Here is a 23,579-nt window from a genome sequence, read left to right on the forward strand (position 1 = left end):
ATGTTCTTGATGTTCAGAGATGGGGTGAACTATATACATAGTTCAGGTTACACACATTCATACACACACACACCCGCCCCAGGGAAATTATGATGTTTTCGCTGGTACCTCAAAAGTGCATGGCTTCACAATGTCAAAAAGCACATAATTTTCAATTTTTAAGAAGGCAATTTTTTTTTTAGTATTGTCTGTATTTCTAAAGGTGGTCAGTTTCTAAATCTGATCCAAATGTTTATTGTCTAGTTTTCCATCTCATATACATTCTTACTGCAATGGGGTCAGGGTTCTTTGAGGGAATATTAACCATGCATGGCTCTTTCCAGAAGTTCTTCCAAGGAACACATCAGTACATTTTAACTTCTTTCTATTCTTATTTAGATAATATGCACTCAAGAACAGTATCTTGAGACAGTTTTTAGAACTCAAGCTGTTACATCCTTCAAATAGAAAACAGTAAATTTTAACATACCTAGTTCTAAGTTTCTAGATTCTATCTAGTACCAAAATCCCACCCACTAACAACTGAAACTAAGGAAGTGTACTGTGCTGGCTGGTTTTGTGTGTCAACTTGACACAGGCTAGAGTCATCAGAGAGGAAGGAGCTAGCCTCAGTTGATGAAATGCCTCCATGAGATCCAGCTGTAAGACATTTTCTCAACTAGTGATCAATGGGGGAAGGCCCAGCCCATGGTGGGTGGTGCCAACCCTGGGCTGTTGGTCCTGGGTTCTGTAAGAAGGTGGGCTGAGCAAGCCATGGGGAGCAAGCCAGTAAGAGCTCCCCTCCATGGCCTCTGCATCAGCTGCTGCCTCCAGGTTCCTGCCCTGTGCAAATTCCTGTCCTAACTTCCTTCAGTGAAGAACAACAATGCTGAAGTGTAAGCCAAATAAACCCTTTTCTCCCTAACTTGCTTTTTGGTCATGGTGTTTCATTGCAGCAACAGAAACCCTAACTAAGACATGTACAGAAAGTGGGCAATGGTTTTAAATTTCCCACAAATATACCATCTAATATTAGATAAAGGAACCATCCTGCTGAAATATGATGGCAGCAATTGATCCTAGTATCAATTGATACAAACGTCTGCAATTTCTCTGGTGGGCATAGAAAAAGATTGACAAACTGGGTGTGGAGGTCGAGAGACCAAGAAACTAAAGTTGCTATTGAAATGGCTGTTCAAGACAGAGGTGATGGTTATTAAATTTCCAAACCATCGGAGTCTTACTTGATCTGGGTCTTTCTGATAACCGAAATAGACAAGCTTCCAACTATATGTGACACAAACATGTTTTCCCAGCAACGGACATCATGTCCTCAATGCCTTCCCCATACATGCTCTCTTAGAAAACCTACCCATTCTGTCCATTTCCCAGAAATGTTTGCACAGACCTATTGGGCTGTGTGGCTCTAAAAACAGACATAGACTAGGTTTCGGGACCAAGTTCTGAGCTTGAAATTGCAGCAGAGCAGTCCCTGTTGAGCACTTGTGTAGACACTGTACATAGACTTTAAGTTGACACTTTCTCACAAGGTGCAAGGGAAACCAGGTTTTCAAGGGAGCAGAGAGGGGAAGGAAGACCTTGTATTGTTGGTCTTCTTCCAAATAACCATGATCCCGTCCCCTCAGGGCACCCAGCTCTCTTCCTGTAAGTAACCCCCTTCCACCACCACCCTTCAGTTTGGATGGATTTCTGCTACTTTCAGTCACATTCTTCCCTAAACAAGAGGTAACAATGAAGTGAGTAAATAAATGGTCTGAATTCTCGGAGAGAACAAAGAGAGGTTTTTGTAAGGAAAAAAAATGCTCCAAAAAGCAGAAATCAGGAAGACTGAGACCCAAGAGGAAGATTTGACAGACAGGACATGAAACCTCCCAAAAGACAAAGCCTGAATAAAGTTAGAAATCAATTCAAGAGGAAGCTGAGAGATGCCAGCAGAGGGATGCCAGCAGAGGGATGCCAGCAGAAGAGCTCCTGGACCAGGAGACCTGCAAACTGCCTTCAAGTTCCCAAGAATGAAGACAAGCTCAAGAACTCTAGCTAAATTAACGAGGCCATCCTCCTTAGGACTCAACTGCACAAAAGAAAAGTTGTCTGTCCCTGAAGGGCCACTTTGGTTGATTGGGGGAAAGACTCTTCTAGGTCCTCAATGAGTGTCCTGAGTGAGGATCTCTCATTCCTCTGCTACCTATAGATAATTGTCCTGGAGTTGCTTCTTCCCATCCTTTGTGATAAGTTTCCCAAGCAGCCATGCTCCTCAGGCATTCATTCTCCTCTGACCTCTTACTTAAAACAAGAATGCATTTTGTGCCGGGCGGTGGTGGTGCATGCCTTTAATCCCAGCACTCAGGAGGCAGAGGCAGGCGGATCTCTGTGAGTTCAAGACCAGCCTGGCTACAGAGTGAGTTCCAGGACAGGCTCCAAAGCTACAGAGAGAAACCCTGTCTCGAAAAGTCCACTTGCCCTGCCTCCTCTGCCACTCCCCCCACTAGCTCCCTCCTCATCATTTCTCTCCATCCTTCCTTCTTTCCTCTTGGAAGTATCACCTTCCTCCAATTTGTACCAGCCACAAATGTCTTAAAATATTTCCAAATGTCTTCTGGGGGACGAAATTTCCCCCCAGTTAAGAACCACCAAGGGAACTTGATCAGTACCTATTGCCAAACAGGTAGTCCCTGGCCAATACAGGAAGAGGAGATGAGAAGGTGCGGCTTCGGTCTTTTCTTTTTGCTTCTTTCTTGCTTGCTAGAAGACAAAATGGCGGCAGGTAGCTTCTAAAATGCAGTCAGATGCTGGCTCCCCAAAGACTCAGGAGAACGTGCACATGCCAGACTTCTGTTTGTCAGGCCGCCTCAGCTCTTGGCTGCATGCCTACACTCTGCCAAAAAACCCAGATCCCAAACTTTTGAAAAGGCTTTCCACAGCTTTCAAAGCCTGACCTTTAAAGCAGCTTTATCTGGCGGGTGTACGTGAGAAAGATTTATCATTTTCTATATTCCTGCAAAGCCCAACTATTTATTGAGTTCACCTGGTGGTGGTGGGGATTTGCACACAGATGTCAATGCACCCAAAACACCACCACAAGAGCTCCACCTGCAACTAATTATAGAAATTGAACTTGATCTCTGGCCAGAAGAGAACCAGCCCATTTGTGTTGGCCAATAAAATCACCCTCTTCCTCTCCCTTTGTCAAGACTTGGTTCTTAAAACCCTCTGAGAATGTTGTCCATGGAAATGTGATAAGGCAGTGAATGCTTTGAGGATGATCACTGGCCCCGACCCTCTAGCCTACCTTCCCCTCCCTATGCTTTCAATATGTACCTTTAGCATACTGGGACTAAGAGAATCTGTTCACTGAAGCAGTCCAGAATGTCTTCTCTGGTTGCATCTGCACTGCAGGAACCTCATGACCCAACTAACATGATACAGAAAGAAAGAGAGAGGCCGGAATCATTTAGATCTGCCAAAGTCCAGCATACAACATTTCTTGCCCTTGTATGAACCAAATCTTTCCAAAGAAAACCTGAGAATAAAAGTCTGTAAGGCTACTCATGTGGTACACATGCCTGCCTATAGGGCTGACTGCAAGAGATTACTGGGGCAGAAAAGAGCTAACATCTGTGACAAAGATGTATAGCTCACTTCAAATCATTCTTACATTCGAGCAAACAAAGAAACCCACTGTGGCACCATGCCATCTCATCAATCTCCTGAGCCAAAGAAATTCTAACCTATCTACAGAAGACATTTAAAATTGCCTTTCTGTCTAAGCAGGTCATCACCTAAGATTGGATAAAAGATCTTCCAGCTTGCCAGAAAACTACAGCTGAGGAACTTCAAGGTTTTGTTGGTGGTGGTGGTGGTGGTGGTGGTTTTTTTGTTTGTTTGTTTTTTGTTTGTTTTTGTCTTTGTAAGTTCTGGCACTCTGTCCTGTATGATGGTGCTGAACTAGATTAGCCAAGGCTAAACCCATGTGCCTGTGTAACTTTGGAAAAATACACACACACACATGCATGCCTTAAACAGAAATAAAGTGAAAAACCTTACACAGAGAAGCAGTGTGTTATTGAATAGAATGCCTAGTCAACAATGATCTACATAGTCAGGGCTTCACTTTCTCACATGACTAGCAATCTGGAGGCAGGCCATATGGTGGGCATATGGCATCAATCACATCAATACTCAAGACAAGAAACAGAAGAGCATTGCTGGTCACAGCTATATAAAGGTGGCTGTTGAGGGGTATTGTGGCAATAGCATCCTAAGGCACTTAGTTTAAGATGAAGTTTCATGGTCAAGGAAGACTGGGAAATTGTTAGGTTAAAAACGAATTTTAAGTGCTGTTTAATTTCAAGAGTTGAGCATTACATATATCATGGTGCATGGCATTCCTTGGTTAGGACCATCATAAGAAAATACCACAAGCCAAGCAACAGATGTTCATTATCTCACAATATGGAGGTGGAGACAGGACTGTCAACCCAGCTGCTTCCTTGAAAAGGACATGTTCCAAGATTCTTTCCTTTGCTTAACCACAAAGTCAACCTCTAGTTGTGTGTGTTCACATCTTCTCTCTGTGCATGTCTGTATCTGTGTCCAAATCTACCTTTTTATAAAGACAACTGTCAAACTGGATTGGGGCCCATGCTAAAGATTTCAAGTTGATTACCTATGTAAAGGTCTTTTCTCCAAATGAAGTCACATTCTCAGGTAACAGGAGTTAGGGATCCAACCTACCTTTAAGGAGGGAGACAAAACTCAACCTAGAACATGTGCATTATGAATTTCCATGGCAAATGTTTCTAGTATGTGTGTCTAAAGTTTCTTTGACCAGAAAATCCTCTTTGGAAAATATCATCTCCCTGGCCACACTTTGGACATCCTGTCTTCAGGGACTCGGATTTCTACCAATCAAAAGAAAAGAGCCCTGAAGAAGGTACAGTGGTAAGACAAATCTATTGGAGTGGTGAATGTATCTGATTTAGCCAGTTTTCTGTTGCTATGACAAAATGCCAGAGACTGAGTAAAATACAAGAAAAATAAGTTTATTTAGCTCATGCTTCTCATCAAAAAGGTTGGTGGTGATAGCAGCTTCGTGGTTCCTAGTGAAGGTTCCATTGCAGTTGGCATGACATGGTAAAGGCATATGTGCAAGAGTGATGAAGGAGCAGAAAACATCCAAAGATTGGAGTGGTCTTATTTAAACAGCCTGCTCTCATAGTAACTACTGCAGTCCCTCAGGAGCCAGTTCATTCCAATGAGACCTAAATCAGTCTCCAGAGACCTAACCCCGTCCTTGAGAAAGACATTAATCCACTCATGAGCGTGAAACCCTCATGACCCACTTAGACCTTAAAGTTCTCACCACCTTCCAACAGTTACATTAAGAGCCAAGCTCCTAGCACATTGACATTTAGGAGACAAACCATAGAAACATCTAACCACCCACCCCACCCCCGCCCCCCCACCCCACCCCTCTACCCCCGCCCTGCCTGCCCGCCCCATAAACCTGAGGAGACCCAGCAATTCCTGGCGAGCCTTCGCTGTACAAAAGTGATGACAGTTGAGTTTCACTGTTATCAGACTGTCCTGCTGCAGCTGCCTCGCTGCCTTCTCATCAGAATAAACTGTATCGCTATCACTCGCTCCCAGCTGGTACAGCTCGTCAGATCCGGACACTCACAATCAAATGAGTACTTCAGAACAGGGTCAAATGACTCCTACCGAAAGGGGCCTGTAGTTATACAAGTAAATAAATAATAAAAATAAAAATAATGGGGGGGGGGCTAGAGAATGTAGTTTATAGAATGTTAGGTTAGCATGCACAAAGATGTAGGTTCAATCCCCAGCACCCCATAAAACTGGGTGTGGTAGTACAGTCTTGTAACCCAAGCAGTCAGGAAGTAAAGGCAGAAGAGTGGGAAGTTCATGATCATCCTTACCTACATAGTGATGGCTGGGCTAGCCTGGGATACATGAGCCCCTATCTCAAAAGAAAAGAGAAGCCGGGTGGTGGTGGCTCACGCCTTTAATCCCAGCACTCTGGAGGCAGAGTCAGGTGGATTCCTGTGAGTTCGAGGCCAGCCTGGGCTACCAAGTGAGTTCCAGGAAAGGCGCAAAGCTACACAGAGAAACCCTGTCTCGAAAAACGGAAAAAAAGAAAAAAGAAAAGAGAGAAGAGAGAAGAGGGGAGGGGAGGGGAGCAGAGGGGAGGGGAAGAGAGAAGAATGCTGACAGAAATGTTACTTTCTTTCAGCTTTTCCAGTTTCAGGCTCCAAATAAGAACTAATAAGCGATATGTTGAATTTGGATCAAAAGTTCTTATTAATATTGATTTAGAGTCTATTCTTTTCTATATAGTGCTAAATCAGAAATAGAAATGATCACATAACCATTGCCTAAAAGCTGCACCATTCCCCAGACAGGTTTACTTACACTTCTTGGGTTACAGTTCCCAATGACCTTGTCCCACTTCCTCACAAGATGAGTAAATATTAGATCTAGTACAGTCTCCTAGTGTGCGATGCTATTTATACTCACGCAGAGCCTTGACTGGCTACACACAACCTAAGAAATGTCTAAAAATTACTTCCCACATATCTAATTTGGAAAAGAGGTCATTAAAAGCACAAAGGTAAAAGTTGTACAGAATATCCAGGCATATGAAAAGCCAGTAACATCTGTGCACTAAATCGCAAGATCAAGTCCTTACAAAATTTCCACTTCTGAGTGTTTCAAGGCAAGATCTTGCTCTATTGCCCAAGCTGGCCTTGAACTCAGATTAAAGCTACCCTCCCACCCTAGCCTCCCAAGCAGTTGGGACTAGAAGTGTGTAATACTTCACGCAGCTTCTCACAATGTTTCTGAACATTTACTCTCTACCATACACTCTCCCTCTGATCTCTGTTATAGTGGTAGATAGAGTGGCAATATAAAGACTAACTAGCCAGGTGTTAGAGTGCATACCTGTAATCCAAGCACTCAGAAGGCAGAGACAGGAGGATTGCTGCAAGTTTGAAGCCAAAATCTGGTCTATATGCCAAGTTTCAGGCCAGTCAAGGCTACATAGTAAGACTGTCTCGAAGGAAGGAAGGAAGGAAGGAAGGAAGGAAGGAAGGAAGGAAGGAAGGAAGGAAGGAGAGAGAGAGAGAGAGAGAGAGAGAGAGAGAGAGAGAGAGAGAGAGAGAGAGAGAGAGAGAATAGAAAAACCTATTTTTTTTTTGAGAAATTGAGTCACTTGACCTCCTTATAATAGCATAATATTATCCCCCCAACATCTAGCACAACCCTACAGGCCACCAAAAACAAATCTCAAGTAACAGCAAAACATTCAACAACATTATTAAAAATTGTATTTTTATTCTTATGTGGTTTGCCTACATGTATATATGTGCATCATATGAATACCTGGTGTCCATGGAGGCTATAAGAAGGTGTCAGATCCCCTGGAAATGGAGTTAAAGTCAGTGTGAACCACCACATGGTTGCTGGGAACCAAACGCAGCAGTCAGTGCTCTTAACCACAAAACCACCTCTCCAGTTCCTCATGTTCAATATTTTAAACTCACCGTTCCTCAGTCTACTGCTATGGCATTGAGAACATGAGCTGTGGGTTCAGCCACCTCAAAGAATAGATTTCCCAGAATACTGTGCTCTGCTCTCTAGCAGTTTACAAAAGCACATCACACAACAAAGTCATGAACGACAACAAAAATCCGTGTAGCCATGCATTCTGAACTCTGATTTATACACAGTAAACTAGCCCTTGACCCATGCACTCCGGCTTACACAAATAAAGAGAGCCCTGCATCTAGGCACTCAGGCTTACATACATAAAGCTAACCCTGTGCCCATGCATTCCGGATTTTGGCTTATACACATTAATCTAGCCCTACACACATACACTCTGGGTTATGCACATTAATCTAGCCCTGCACATATGCATTCCGGATTACACACATTAAGCTGGCCTACACCCATGTGCTCTGAATTACACACATTGAGGTAGCCCCACACACATGCACTCTGGATTACACATATGACCCCAAACTTCGGGACTGCAACTCTCAGCAGCAAATGTATTTATATTCATGTATTTATATCCACATTTATATTCCTGTGTCACTGAAAAGAAGAGATGGGAAGTAAAGAAGAGATGGAATATCCCTGATCATCAACACTGTGCACGTAAGAAATCTGAGGCCACCTACCCATTGGCTCTGAAGTTCCTGAACTTTTTCTAACATAAGGAGCAACTTCAACAGCCTCCCTTAGAATTGGAGATGGTCTCAGCTCCCATGGATAGAACCAGGAGGACATCAAAACCAATGCCCTCTATAAACTGCACCTGAGGATATATGTCAGTGCTAGTTGGGTGCTGCGGGATGTTCTGTATAGCAAATGTGTTGCTAATTAGTCAATAAATAAAACACTGAATGGCCATTGGCTAGGCAGGAAGTGTAGGCGGGACAAGGAGGAGAATAAAGCTGGGAAGTGGAAGGCTGAGAGAGACACTGCCAGCCACCAAGATGACAAACAGCATGTGAAGATGCCAGTAAGCCACAAGCCATGTGGCAAGGTATAGATTTATGGAAATGGATTAATTTAAGCTGTAAGAACAGTTAGCAAGAAGCCTGCCACGGCCATACAGTTTGTAACCAATATAAGTCTCTGTGTTTACTTGGTCGGGTTTGAGCAGCTGTGGGACTGGCAGGGGAGAGAGATTTGTCCTGACGGTGGGCCAGGCAGGAAAACTTAAGCTACAGTTGGGGGCAACTTTATAAAGCTATGAATGTCATAGACAAGAGCACACAAGTTTCTTCCCTCTTCCCTCCCTTCTGTAATTGAGTCTGCCTCCCATTGCTCTTCATGCAGCACAGTTCACATTGTTTTAAATTCTAGCATCTAACATCCCTGGAAGAATGACATTTGCAGCTGCAGCTTCTGGCTGTTGTGCTTAAGAAACCACAATCAAGTGTCTCTTAAGACTTTAATGGGTGCTGAGGATTTAGCTCAGTGGTAGAGTGCTTGCTTAGCTTGGGTTCAGTCCTCAGCTCTGGAAAAAAAAAAGGAAAAAAAAGACTTTTATGTCCCTTTCTTGCATATAGAAACAGCTATTATGCTTTTCTTTTACCTTTAAAAGGAAGGTACAGTTAGCTATAGTGAATGGAGCTGATATTGTTTAAGTGTTCTCCCAAACGTTAAAGGTTTTGTTCCAAGGATGCTGCCACTGGAAGATGGTGCCACTTAGAAGAGGTCCTCAGGTCATCGAAGGCATGCCCTTGAAGGGGACTGTAAGACCTGGCTGAGCAGTGTGCTCCTCCACCACTGCCACCCACTGTGCCCATCAGAGGCCCAGAACAACAGCTCCACCCCATCTGGGACTGAAACCTCTCAAATCCTGAGTTGAAACAAACCTTTGCTCTTCGTAAGTTAATTGTGTCAAGCTTGTGTTATAATGACAGAAAGCTAGGTAACACAAGTAGAAATCAGAAATAGCATCAAACTCATTTCTAGGAAAAATCAGTTCCTAATTAAGAATCGAAATCCAAATTCTTCGCCATTCCATTACAGCTTGCCTTTTTTTCTTATGATGCCCATGATTTGTATTACATATTTATATGCACACTTGAAGTATTGTGAGCGCTTGCCATTCTTTTCATCAAACATGACCTTCCTGCTATACTAACACTCTCTCTGCTCAGCGCTCCCCTTGGTAGGTAGCAACCACAAAGTCAAGAGCCAAACCAAAACCTTACAGGCCAGCTCTGCCACTTTCCAACTTGGCAAAAATCTGGGCAAGTCTTCCATTCTCTCTACATTTACATTCATCTTTAAGATAAGAAAACCTCCAGTACTGGTCTCAGATGACTGATTCAAGAGGCTGAATGATGATATACATAGTGTTCTACTCCTAACACACAGCTCACTGTAAGCCCTCAACAGATGGCCACTGGCTATGGCAGCAATAAAATGGGGACATCAACAGCAACGTAAGTCTGGGCTGTTCCCCAAACTTTATTTCCTCTAGGTTCACTATTTTTCAATTATTTGTTTGTCCATTTTGGTTTCTTTGACACATGTAACCCAGGCTGGTCTCGAACTCACTACATAGCCAAGGACAACTTTTAACTGTTGATCTTCCTGCCTCCACCTCCCAAGTGCTAGGGCTATCAGCATTTGCCACCATGCCTAACGAGCCCCACTTTTAGGACAAACCTAAAAAAACCTACAGATGCAATTACTAACACCATGTTTGTCTTCTCTCTCTCTCCAAGCAGAAGACCACACCCCCCAATTCCCTCAGCTGTGTCACTGCTAGTCAGGAGAGTCAAGGAGTCAGTGTGTCTTCTTCAGGAACCTCTTGCCCTGGAATAGCAATTCTCAAAGCCAGGCTCCCAGATGTAGAAGGCCTGGGTCCTGTGTCACTACACAGGAAAGATCTGCCATGGAGAGTCACATGACTTGCTTCATACCTTAGGGAATAAGAAATAAATGTCGGGGCTGGAGAGATGGCTCAGAGGTTAAGAGCACTGCTTGTTCTTCCAAAGGTCCTGAGTTCAATTCCCAGCAACCACATGGTGGCTCACAACCATCTGTAATGAGATCTGGTGCCCTCTTCTGGCCTGCAGGGATATGTGCAGGCAGAACACTGTATACATAATAAATAAATAAATTTAAAAAAAAAAAAAAAAAGAAAGAAAGAAATGTCAGAGGCCAGGTGTGGTGGTGCACACCTTTAATCCCAGAACTCAGGAGTCAGAGGTGGGTGGATCTCTGAGTTCAAAGCCAGTATGGTCTACAGAGTGAGTTCTAGGGCAGCTAAGGATACATAGTGAAATGCTGGAAAGAAGAAAGGAAGGAAGGAAGGGAGGAAGGAAGTACATATGTATGTTATGTGTTAAGCCACTAAGATTTGAGGTCTATTGTCACTCTAGAGAAGCCTACCCTATCCTGAGCAAGAGGGATGCATAGACCTCTAAAAGGGATCCTAACATACTTCTAAGAGGGAAGAAAAGGGGCCGCCACTAAAAAGAAAAAAGAAATTACTTCATTATATTTATTTTACTTTGTCTAATCCATATATTTTTGTGACTATCAAAGAAGACACAGAACACATTGACACTGTGGCAGAACGTAATTTACAAATAAACACACGGGTATAAATGCGGGTTGGTGATCAAACATAAACTCAGTGACAGAAGCGGAGGGAAAAGTCATTTTAGAGCTGACAGACCAGACCCTTCAAGCTTTCTGCCACAGCTTTTGTCATTACTAAACTGCTCTAACTACTTAAAAAACAAAAAGCTACAGAGAGGAGAAAAACAATATAGAGCAGAGAGGAAATGCATATTACAGTAACAAGTTCACAGGGAGTTCATGAGCCAGCAAATCAGATCGCAGCAGAAACAGTGGTAGTGCATGTTAATTTGATTTAAGGGCAAAGAAGGGAGCTTTCTGTTCCAAGGGAAAACCATCACATTTTCCACATCTGAAAAGCAGCCCCGGCTCTGCCAGGTAATCAGAGATAAGGGGGCTGCTCACTGCTCACAACACACAGAAAGCCAACAAGAACAGATCCTTGTAGAAGTCATAAATGTATCCAAGGGTGCTTAGCTCTAAAGTACTGTAAGTCAGAGGATCGGGTGGGAGGGTCATCAGATGACCTCCATCAAAAGGCCGACTGCAAGACCAGCTCTCAGAGTCATTAGTTCAGCCAGGTTAGAATTATCTCAGACTTCTAACAGCGTGAAATGCTACCAAGGAGTTCATGGGCCACATGGCACAGCCCCGTCTGTTCCCCCTTAGCGCTCGCGCGCGCTCTCTCTCTCTCTCTCTCTCTCTCTCTCTCTCTCTCTCTCTCTCTCTCTCTCTCTCTTCTCTCTCTCTCTCTCTCCATAAGAAACTGAGATTTGGATAGATCCAGATGATTCCAAAGCACTCATGAACATAATACTGTGTAAGACAGGCCTCACACCATCGAGAAGATGAAAAACGGACACTGGCTGGAATGAAGGGAATGGGTGTTGGAGAAGCTAAGAGTGGGAAGGAAGAGGAGACCACAGCAAGGGAAACCTTGGCTATGTGCAGGGAGACCAAGGATGGAGCAGAAGCTCGAGTGTGGAAGGAAGCGGACAAGATGAGAGTGGCCAGGCCTTCCAGCAGAAGGTCCTGTAGGCTCAGTCAAGGAGGTGCGACGCCTCCTGGAGACAATGGTTTAAGAAGGAACAGGTAAGAAAGGGAACGGCCAAATTCGGGAAGACTCTGGGAAACTAATCTCCCTAATTTCGCTACAATACAGCAGATGGACCAAAGACTAAGAAGGCACCTTACACATCGTGGGGAAATACTGAATGGATAAAGGCTGAAGACCAAGCTAAGGAAACCCAGGAAACTGCGTTTCCCTTACATGGTATCAAATCCACTCTTCCCAATCCTGTTTCATATTGTTGAGTTTGCTACTTTGAGAACACCACGCATTCTAAGAAACAAAGCTGGTTCAACAGCAAAAATAATAACGAACAATAAAAAGTCACCAGTCAAGAGTGGCCTTTTAATGTAAAGTGTTTACTCGTGCAGGGGTTAGTATTTTCCTCTTCTATGCTGAGGGAGGAACATCTGAACTGCTTTGCAACTGCTGAAAAAGAGAACAAAATTAACCACGTACAGAACTTGGCAATGAGGATCAATCCTCCCCAATTCTGCCACTATGTGGAGAGGTTCTGGAGTAAGGAAATCAATCAGTACGCCATGGTGCTTCCTGGGTTGTGCCGTGGCATCCAAGTGTAACCTACTCTGTGGTGCCCAACTTCCTTAGTACATACAGTAGGTCCGGAACCATCTGCAAAGCCTGGGAACGCTGTGACAGGTCAGAACCTACCTGGTTCTCTTCGTGAGAAACCCTCATCTGCTCCTTGAGGACAGACATCCGAGCTGTCTCCTCTTTCCTCAAGACTCTCTCCTTCTTGAGCTCGGGACTCCAGAAAGTCTTGATGCTATTCATGGACGATCCCAGTTTACTGTCCTTAATGTCAAGCTCCTTCCTTAGGAGGTCATTCTCTCTCTGCAGTTCTTTGAGCTGGGCTTGGAGATCCAACATTGTGCTGTCTCTTACCTGCCTCAACATGGAGGGCACCTGGTGGTGGTGGTGATGGGATGAGCCGCTGAGCCCACCGTGCTGATCCGTGTAGGAGAGAACATCCGTATGGGAAAGTCCGGCGGAAGCAATGTTGGGACTACTCCCCATGGCTGTGACCCGGCCTCCATACACAGCTCGATTTGTGGCCCTGCCCAGAGTCATAGTACCCTTTGGGTAAGCTGTTGATGCCACCCCTTCGTGATCACTCAAATACATGGGTCCAGACGTGGCATAGGCTGCATTAAGGGACTGAATATTCTCCATGGACAGAGTCTTGCCTGTCCCTCCCCCGCCCCCACTACTCGTTCTTCGGTGGCCCAAACGAGGAGACCTTGGCAAACGCGGAGATCTGGAAGGGCTCCCTTCCAGATTAGTGATCGTTCTTGCACTCCCGTACATTTTTCTTCTGTGGTGTGGTGCTACTGAAGAGAAGAAATGCTAGGCAGCCTTAGGGTTGAAGCCAATGTTTCCTCCACTGGCCAGAATTCTCACCACATTCTTTGTATAGTCTGTACCAGGAAATGACTCCACTCAGAGATCTGAAAAATGAGGAAAAGGAGAATTAAAAACAAACTTCTCTGGAATTCTAACTACAATTGCATCGTATCTTAAAATATATTAACAGAAATAGTAGAATGGTCTCCTAGAAGGCACAAGGTCCTGGGTTCAATTCCCAGCATTGAAAAAAAAATCTAGATAGATAGACAGATAGAATGATGGATGAATGATAGATATATGGAAAGATGATAATGATAAATTAGTGACAAAATGATTGATAGAGATAGATAGATTGATGGATGGACGGACGGACGGATGGACAGACAGATAGATAGATAGATTAAAATAAAGTGGTACCTCTATATTTATTTTATAAAGAAAAATAATCCTGAAACATTTCTTACTACATGTAAAAAATTTTTTTTTAATTTTTCGAGACAGGGTCTCTCTGTGTAGCTTTGGTGCCTGTCCTGGAACTCACTCTGTAGCCCAGGCTGGCCTCAAACTCACAGAGATCCACCTGCCTCTGCCTCCCAAGTGCTGGGATTAAAGGCGTGAGCCACTACCGCCTGGCACATGTAAACGTTTAAAACAAATTTTCCCACCATGCCCCCAAAGTTATCAAAGCAACAAGGAACTTCTTTTTTTCCTTAGGAAAATGAAGCTCTCCCTCTTGATTTATGCTAAGTATGGTTTGGAAATCCAAAGAGTTCACTATGTAGACTTTAGCAATAAAATAACCCATCTTTAGGGACACGGCCCTTAAGTACGCATGGCTTAAAATAATGACTGAGAAACTGCTGCTCCCTTGGATGTCTAATACCTGACATATGTGTTGTCCTTTCTCCTCCTGTGCCCTTTAGAAGTCAGACCTCCTTTCTACTGCACCCAACACTGCAGCTTCCCACCATTCAGCTGTCACTGACACATGATTTGGAGCCCACTGCCCATCTCAGAGCTAAAGTCAAGAGGTGTTTCCAACCAGCAAGACGCCTGTACATACAGGCAGATTCTCAAAGATATTACCAGGGGAAAGAGCAGTCCTTCCTGTCTCTTCCCATCATACATCTTCCAGGCTGGTCATTTGAGAGTTCTTTTCCATATTAGTTGACCTTAATCTTCATATGAACCTCTTCCCCCACACACAGAAATGGCACAGGAGAACAGTGCAGAGGATTAGAGTTCCTGGTCCCCTAACTCCTGAAGAAAAGTAATAGGGGCTCCCTATGGTGGTGAGTCAAGTATATCAGGACAATCTTTATATAGTTGGGGCCACAGGGTTGCAATTATCACTTCAGTGCTGGGTCTCAAAGGGCCTTAATGGGTGTTCATGGCCTCCTGCTCTCAAAAATTCTTCAATGTGTTTTTCTTTCCTTCAGCTGGGCAATAGGAGGACAGAGTAGAGAGGGGCAAACTGAGGGTGAAATCTGCACTCTAATGCAGATAAAAGAGTGATTTTATGCAAATTTAAAAGCTGTCATGAGCTTTTACTCTTCAGCAGATAAAATGCAGATATATACCATCTAACTCATTATATTATAAACCAGATGCTATCTATAAAATACCTTGTTGCTACCTAACATAGGAGAGTCAATAAACAGCTTTTGTAAAAATAAAGAAATAAATTGCTTTTGTTTAGTGTCTTAATGAGATTAAAACATTAAAGCAACACATAGAGGCACTGTTTATTTTCATCTGCCTATCATTTATTTCTCCTCCCACCTCTGGATGCACATTCTAGTAATGCAATCTCTTTTTTCCTTAAAAAAAAAAAAAAAAACTCTTTCTAAACCCATACTCCCAGTTCATAAGGACTAGATGAAGCTGACTCCCACAACTCCATCCTGGTTGGCAAGAATGAGTCTGTCTAGTCATTATACTCCATTCCAGACACGGTAAGTAGTTCAAGGAATGGTGGCTGACTCTCACTGGTCCAAAAAGACTCCATACGGTGACTTCAGGCAGAACAGATAGGAAAGACAAGATCATCTTCAGTTAGAGCTAATTGTTTTCAAGATGGAACTCTGAAAGCAATGGCTAAATGTTCAGCCCCAAATGGGGCACCTCCATTATGCCCTTTAAGGTTCTGGGAACAGTACAGAAGAGGCAGAAAGAACAGAAAGATCAGGACAGGAGTGGGTGGTACAGAACACTGACTTCCAGCTACTTCTGAACTCACAGTGACCGAGATCACCTGCCAAGATCTGTATAAGACTGGGCCTGTTCACATTCTATACCAAAGTCAGGGAGGGGCCCATGAGATCACCTGCCAAGATCTGTATAAGACTGGGCCTGTTCACATTCTATACCAAAGTCAGGGAGGGGCCCATGAGGTCCCATTCCTCCCTGAAGATCTATACAAGCAGTTTGTGGTTAATAAGGTAAAGGTTTTTCTCGGCAATAAAGCCGTAAGTCACCCTTAGTAAACTCAATGGTTCATTAACAAAAACGACATGGGCGATGGCAGGATCACTGAGTGGCAAGCTTGCCTTGCAAACCTGATGGCCTGACTTTTATCTCCAGAGTCCACAGTAGAAGGAGAGAACCAATTCTCAAGAAAGCTGTCCTCCGATCTCCACAGGTGTACCACAGCACACTCACTCACACACAAATATTCTCACATCCACAGACACAAAATAATAAGCAATAATTTGAGGGCACATGATAGTAGAAGGGGGCCAGCTGGGCAAAGAATGAGGTCACCAGGAGAAGAAGATAGACAAGAAAGGGTAATGATCAAGATACATCAAATACATGTATGAAAATGTCAAAATAAAACCCACTGTAGGAACCCACAAAGATGACTCCACCATAGACTACTGGCAATGGTCGAGAGGGTGCCTGAGCTGACTTACTTTGGTGATTGGATGGCTAAATACCCTAACTGTCATCATAGAACCCTCATCCAGTGACTGATGGAAGCAGATGCAGAGATCCACGGCCGGGTCCCAGGCGGAGCTCCAGGAGTCCAATTGATGAAAGGAGGGATTATATGAGCAAGAGATATCAAGACCATGATTGGAAAGAGCACAGAGACAACTAGCCAAACTAGTGGACACACTTGAACTATAGACCAATAGCTGAGGAGCCCCCATGGTACTGGACTAGGCCATCTGGATAAGCGAGACAGTTGTTTGGCTTGAACTGTTGGGGGGACCCCCAGGCAGTGGGACCAGGACCTGTTCCTGGTGCATGAACTGGCTTTTTGGAGCCTGGTGCCTGGTGAGACACTTTGTGCAGCCTTGGTGCAGGGAGGAGGGGCTTGGACCTGCCTCAACAGACTGTACCCATGTCTGCTGACTCCCCATGGGAGACTTTGCCCTAGAGGAGGGGGGAATGGGTGGTGGGTTGGGTGGGAAGGTTGGGAGTATGGGAGGAGGGAGGACAGGGGAATCTGTGGTTGATATGTAAAATGAATAGAAAAATCTCTTAATTAAAAAAAAGGAAAAAAGCCCACTGTATATAATTAATAAATGCTAATTTTAAAAAAGAGAGAGAGAAAATAAGGAAAAGACGGATCTCTGAGAACTACCATGTGGTAGGGGCCTCTGTAGGAGTGAAGCCAAGGGAAGCAAAGCCACACTTTGAGGTGTGTAAAGCCAAGCAAGAAGACATCACATGATATTCTGAATCTAGCCATCACTGAAGCTCCATCTCTCTGGGGCCATTTTAGTTACATGTGCCAGAGAGACAGCATTAGCCTCAAGTCTTAACCTCTTCTTTCTTCCTTCTTTTTTTCATGTATTTCTTTATTATGTATTGTATGTGTGTGCACGTGCATGTGTGTGAAGGTCAGAGGGTAACTTCGGGAGTCAGTTCTCTCCTGCCGCCATGTCAGTGCCCAGCGACAGAACTCGGAATAGCAGTTAGTATCTTTGCCCACTGAGCCCTCTCACCAGCACACACCCCTTCTTGATGTGGGATATTTGTACACTATGTGAAGATATTGCTGTGATTGGTTTAATAAAGAGCTGAACGGCCAATAGCTAGGCAGGAGGTATAGGTGGGACTTCCAGGCAGAGAGAGGAAGTAGGAGGAGATAATTGAGGGACAAGAGATTTGCAGAATAAGTAGGACACACAGAATGGGACGGAGGTAAAAAGCCACATGGTAGAACATAGATTAATACAAATATGAGTTAATTTAAGTTATAAGAGCTAGTTAAAAACAAGCCTAAACTAAAGGCCAAGTTTTCATTATTAATAATACGTCTCTGTGTTGCTTTTTGGGAGCTGGCTGGCAGGACAGAGAAAGACTCATTACACCTTCTTTTATCTGAGCTTTTCATAATGCCTTCCTAATCTGACTCTAGAGTTCAGTGCTATGACTTGCTTTGGCTAAGTGAAAATAAATGTAAATGTAGCAGAAGCCTTGGGGACAGCACCTGTGTGTTTACTCATTGCTCATTTTCATTTATCACACCAAGAACATGCTTTACCTAGACAAGGAAAAATGAGATACACAAAACATAGGCAAGGTGTCCTGCCAGCTGCCCACCAACCCAACTCCAACGTGTGAAAGCGAGCCCCACCCCACTGAGTGGAGTTGCCTCCTCAGTGGCTGCCCACAGATGCAGAAGCAACCCACCCAAGATGGGCTAAGCAGCACACAGACTCCATCAGTACTTCTTAGAATATCACAGAAGTCTTGTGGTCTGTTGTTTTGCAGCATTGTGGGAGCAAGGCGTGACTGATGCCTTTGCCCATGAATTTCTTTTTTGCTAATTTCTATTTTACTTGGTGTTCTTAACATGTACACCCTAAGGAGTCCTCACATATATGTGAAGAAATGTTTTCTGTAAATGTTTCCCATTCCCTAAAAAAGACAGTCTTTAAAAGGATTATATATCTGTTTGTAACTTAGGCAATTCATTTGAAATGTTTACATTGTTCTAAGCTTCATTTTCCTAAGAAATCATAAAAATCATGCTATGAATAATCTCTTCAGTAAAAAGGGAGTATCAATATACCAATAATAAGAATTCAGTTATATAAATGATGAATGACACAGACAAGACAATGGACAAACATGACAGCATGGATATTTAATGAAAGATGTTCCTGACATACTGGAAGTGGGTAAGAGCAGGGTACAAACGTTGTGTGTGTGTGTGTGTGTGTGTGTGTGTGTGTGTGTGTGTGTTCCTCACACTTTTGGAAAGCACAGATATATGCATATACTAGCAGGGAGACTCCAGTGACAGCCATGGAACTGACATCGGAGTTACTATTCTAAAAGGCATTCATTTTCTCCCACTTATTTGCATGTCAGTGTTCTCCACAATGAAGGCATACTTTTATAATAAGAATTTTCTGGGGTTTTTTTATGGAGATCCACAGAGGTTTCCTAGTGAGAACTTAGTCAGTCAGGGTCAGAGAATCTAGGCTTGCTTTACCCAGCAGGGTTGCATAATGGGATGATCTAACCATGGGCATGGATACCAGGTGTTTGGAAGGGTCTGCACTTGGCTGTGCAGTGTGCTTTCATCTGCAAGGGGGAGGTCATTTGCCTCTCCCCTTGGCATTGTTATAAAAGCCCTTTTCAATAAATGAAGTGGCTGTTGGGTATGATCCAAGCCCTCCCGAAGCTATCCTGTTCTGATATTTCCTCATTCCTCTCTCCTCCACCTAAGAACCCTTCAAAAGGTGCGAGTGGGCTCCCACATTTTTTCCCTATAACTTCAACAGTTAACTTAATTTGTTGTTTTTACTAAGCTTAGGTTCTAAGCACTGGGGCTTGGCTAGGCTACCACTGAGACTTGTACCTTCCTAAAAGGGTGGAACTTGTCCTCCCCTGTCTTTTCCCCCTACATCTAGAAACAGACATTCATTTCTCTAGCTAGGTTTAAGGTTTCTCACAAATAACACAAAATTTACACCTTTTCAGATTTAAACCTCGGTGCCTTTGCAAAGCTGGCTAGCCTAGGGTTTGGAGCATTGCAACAGCCAATTAAAAAATAAATAAATGTGTTCCTTTTAGAAACACACATACAACATACGTAACATGTAACATAATGAAACATTCTCTTGTCCAAAACCAGGCTTCCAGAAACTGGGTAGATGACTCGGCAGAAAAGTGCACTTGCTTTGCAACAAGAAGACCTGAGTTCAAATCCCAAGCACCCACATAAAACTCCAGGAAGACCTGAATTCAAATCCCAAGCACCCACATAAAACTCCAGGAAGAAATGAATTCAAATCCCAAGCACCCACATAAAACTCCAGGAAGACCTGAATTCAAATCCCAAGCACCCACATAAAACTCCAGGAAGACCTGAGTTCAAATCCCAAGCACCCACATAAAACTCCAGGCATGCCTACAAGGACCTGTAATCCCAGGCATTCTCCTACAGGAATATTAATGCAGAGGGAAGATATTATATTAGAATGGATATTTTTACCAAATAAACCAAACAAAAAATTAAAAACTTATGTGGAAAAAATCTCTGACTTGATTTGGAAAGGAAAATTGAGACTTCGTCAATTAGCAGGAATAGACCCAACAGAAATTGTCGTACCTTTAACTAAGGAGGACATTGAAAAATTATGGACAGAAAGTGAACCTTGGCAAAGAGCTTGCAGTAATTTTTTGGGAGAAATTAACAGCAAATATCCCAAAAGCGATAGAATTGATCTTATAAAGAGAGCTGATTGGATCTTGCCTCGAATTGTACGGGAAAAGCCCATATCTGGAGTTCGTACATTTTATACAGATGCCAACAAACAAGGAAAGGCAGGTTACAAATCAGAAAATTTAAGTAAAGTGGTTCAAAGTCCTTATAATTCAGTTCAAAAATCAGAATTATATGCTATTCTGTTGGTATTAATGGATTTTTCAGAACCTCTCAACATAGTAACTGACTCTCAGTATGCTGAAAGAGTAGTATTACATATTGAGACTGCAGAATTTATCCCTTATGCTTCAGAATTAACTTCACTATTTATTCAATTACAAGACACAATCAGGAAAAGGAGTCATCCTTTATATATAACTCACATTCGATCCCATACTGGTCTGCCAGGCCCTCTAGCACAAGGCAATGATGAGATTGATAAGTTATTAATAGGAAATGTGCTGGAGGCCTCAGAATTTCATAAAAAACATCATGTCAATAGTAAAGGTTTAAAAAAGGATTTTTCCATAACCTGGCAACAAGCCAAAGAAATAGTAAAGAAATATCCTACTTGTTCCTTCTACAATCAAACGCCATTACCAGCAGGATGTAACCCAAAGGGTACTCAAAGGAATGAAATCTGGCAGATGGACGTGTTTCACTTTGCAGAATTTGGAAAACTGAAATATGTACACCATACTATCGATACTTATTCAGGATTTCAGTGGGCAACTGCTTTGAGTTCTGAAAAAGCTGATTCTGTAATCATTCATTTGCTAGAAGTTATGGCCATCATGAGTATACCTGCACAAATCAAAACTGACAATGCTCCATCATATGTCTCTGTTAAAATGAAACAGTTTTTTGCTTATTACAATATAAAGCATATTACAGGCATACCACATAATCCTACAGGTCAAGCAGTTATAGAAAGATCAAACAGAACTCTAAAGGATATGCTAAATAAACAGAAAGGGGTAACAAAAACCTCCAGAAATAGACTGCATAATGCTCTATTAACTTTGAATTTTCTTAATGCCAATGAGAAAGGAACAACAGCTGCAGAGAGACATTGGATAATAGAAAAAACTACAGAATTAAATCAGCCTATATACTTTAAGGACGTGCTGATCTCAGAATGGAAACCAGGGTATGTGTTACATTGGGGATGAGGTTTTGCTTTTGTTTCTACAGGAGAAGATAAGTTGTGGGTACCATCAAAATTGATAAAGGTTCGATTTGAACAAGAGAAACCTCTTAATTAGAGGAGGTGATAGCTCATCAACCAACATGAACATCCAATTTAAACTAACTTATACCAGTAACACATGTCTTTTCATTTAATCAGATAATAACTTGCCAAAAAGGAACATCCCAAAAATTAGTCTTGGGGAAAGGTTTTTGTTTTTGTCTTTTAGGAGAATGAAGGTTAAGGAATCTGAAGAACACTGGACAAATGAGACAACTGAAGAAAAGGGACAAATCATCTATCCCAGGAAGCAGAGTGAAATGGCGTATGGGTATATATTATCTAAAAAATTTTATGTCTTCCTAAATGTTTGTTTCTGCTTTTCTCTAAAGATTTAACACTATTGGTCTTCTAATAGTCCCAGTCCAATTAAAATTTAAAGCTGACTTTGGAGTTGGAGAATGGCTCTCTCCTTCTTTAAACTCAAGCATGTTGTTAAAAGGAAAATGCAAACTCCCTCAATCAAACTCCCTGTATCATGCCAGAATAAAAGAGCCATCTTCTGCTATGAGACAGGAGAAAAGCCAAATTAATTAAGGGACTATTCTATTACTAATCTCAACTCTTTGATTCTATGCTGATTCTTTAAACTTTTCTTAAAGTATAAATTTTATATCAAAACTTACAAGATGAATATATATAGATATATAGATATATATATATACATTTTAAACTTTGTTAAGATATGAATGGTCATATAGAGTACTAATTAATTCTAGAAAAAAGGCTTCAATTAGCTGCATATATATGTCTTTGTGTTCGAGTCTCTTATCAGTTTTCTGCAGGAATTCATGGCCAGGCCTAACATCAACTGAAGTCTCCAGGAAGAAGTTGGGGCCCCATAACAACAACAATTCCACGTGGACAATAATAACATCACTAAGCTGACAAACATCATCTACAGATCAGCTTTGAACTACAAGGTGCTCAGAGCAATTTTGAGATGACTAGATGAGATGATCCAGTCTCAAAGACTACTTGAATAAGGACTTGAGATAAACCCTGAACTTTGGCATTATACACAGACTGGATAATGAAGGATATAGTTATCTTTCCTAGAACTTGACAATTAACCTAAAATTTTTCTTTCAGGATAAAGATAACTTCGCCCATACCCAGCAGGAAGCAATTTTAAGAATACGACGCCCACATTCCCAAAGAGGTGGTGTGGGGCGGGTGGTTTTTTGGTCTTTTTAATGGGTTTTGGGTCTGGGATAATTTTCATTGTTTATGGGGGTTGGTTACAAGTTGTTGTCAAGGGTTAGGAAAAAGACTAAGCAGATTAGATTTAAGGTTCTTGTTTTTTTTTTTTTAAAAAAAAGAGAGAAAGAAAGAAGAAGAAAAAGACAATTACTAGTTTTAAATACTTTACATTGGATTGGATTGTTTTATATTGTATACAAATTATATATATTGAAATTGATATTGTTAGAAAATGCTATGTATATTTCTAATTGTACTTATATCGTTCATTTAACAATGCAATTTTCTGATCCTTGAATGTTATTATTACCAACTATTAGGATATAAAGAAATGATAGTTAGTAGTTAGACATTACAATAAAACTTGTAGTCATATTAGATATGTTTTAAAAATTGAGCAGATATATTTTAGATAGGTCATCTTCAAACCCTTCAGAGAACTACAGAATATGGCATTTAAAATGTTTTAATAACTTAGAAAATTTTTCTTTTTTGTTATGACTATGAGACATGTCGGCTCCTGGCAGTACCAATCTACTTCAGAGAAAATATGGGCATTGAAGGAACTGCGTATGGAGTTAGCTTTCATTGTGGCAAAAGTTAGCCACTGGACAACAAAGTATCCTCGAATCAACTGCTGACAAAATGGACAGACAGGACATGAAACAAAGGACTACTGATTCTTGCCTAAACAAGCGTGGTTATGGCTTTATCAAAAGGCATCTTCTGAGGCCAGGACAATATGGCACCATCCCTGATGTGGCCTTCGCAACTCGGAAAAGGTACAGTGCCCTTTTCTTCGAAGGCAGCTGAACAGGCAGTGGGCCGATGGCTTCTGATGTGCAATGGAACAGCAGCTGAAACAGTTATTCTTGAAGAGT

At 42.3% G+C, this 23,579-nt stretch overlaps 1 protein-coding gene across 1 annotated transcript in view; it reads right to left on the reverse strand.

Annotated features, from left to right (window-relative positions):
- Nucleotides 1-13,668, reverse strand: part of Erc2 (ELKS/RAB6-interacting/CAST family member 2) — a 690,578-nt gene extending 676,910 nt beyond the window's left edge. The window contains exon 1 of the mRNA XM_059273131.1: nt 12,878-13,668. Within this exon, the coding sequence (XP_059129114.1) occupies nt 12,878-13,534 (657 nt within the window). The 5' untranslated portion in view covers nt 13,535-13,668. The remainder of the gene's footprint in view (nt 1-12,877) is intronic.
- Between the last annotated feature and the right edge of the window lie 9,911 nt (nt 13,669-23,579).

This window comes from Peromyscus eremicus, chromosome 9, assembly GCF_949786415.1.
Source record: "Peromyscus eremicus chromosome 9, PerEre_H2_v1, whole genome shotgun sequence".
NCBI lineage: Eukaryota > Metazoa > Chordata > Mammalia > Rodentia > Cricetidae > Peromyscus > Peromyscus eremicus.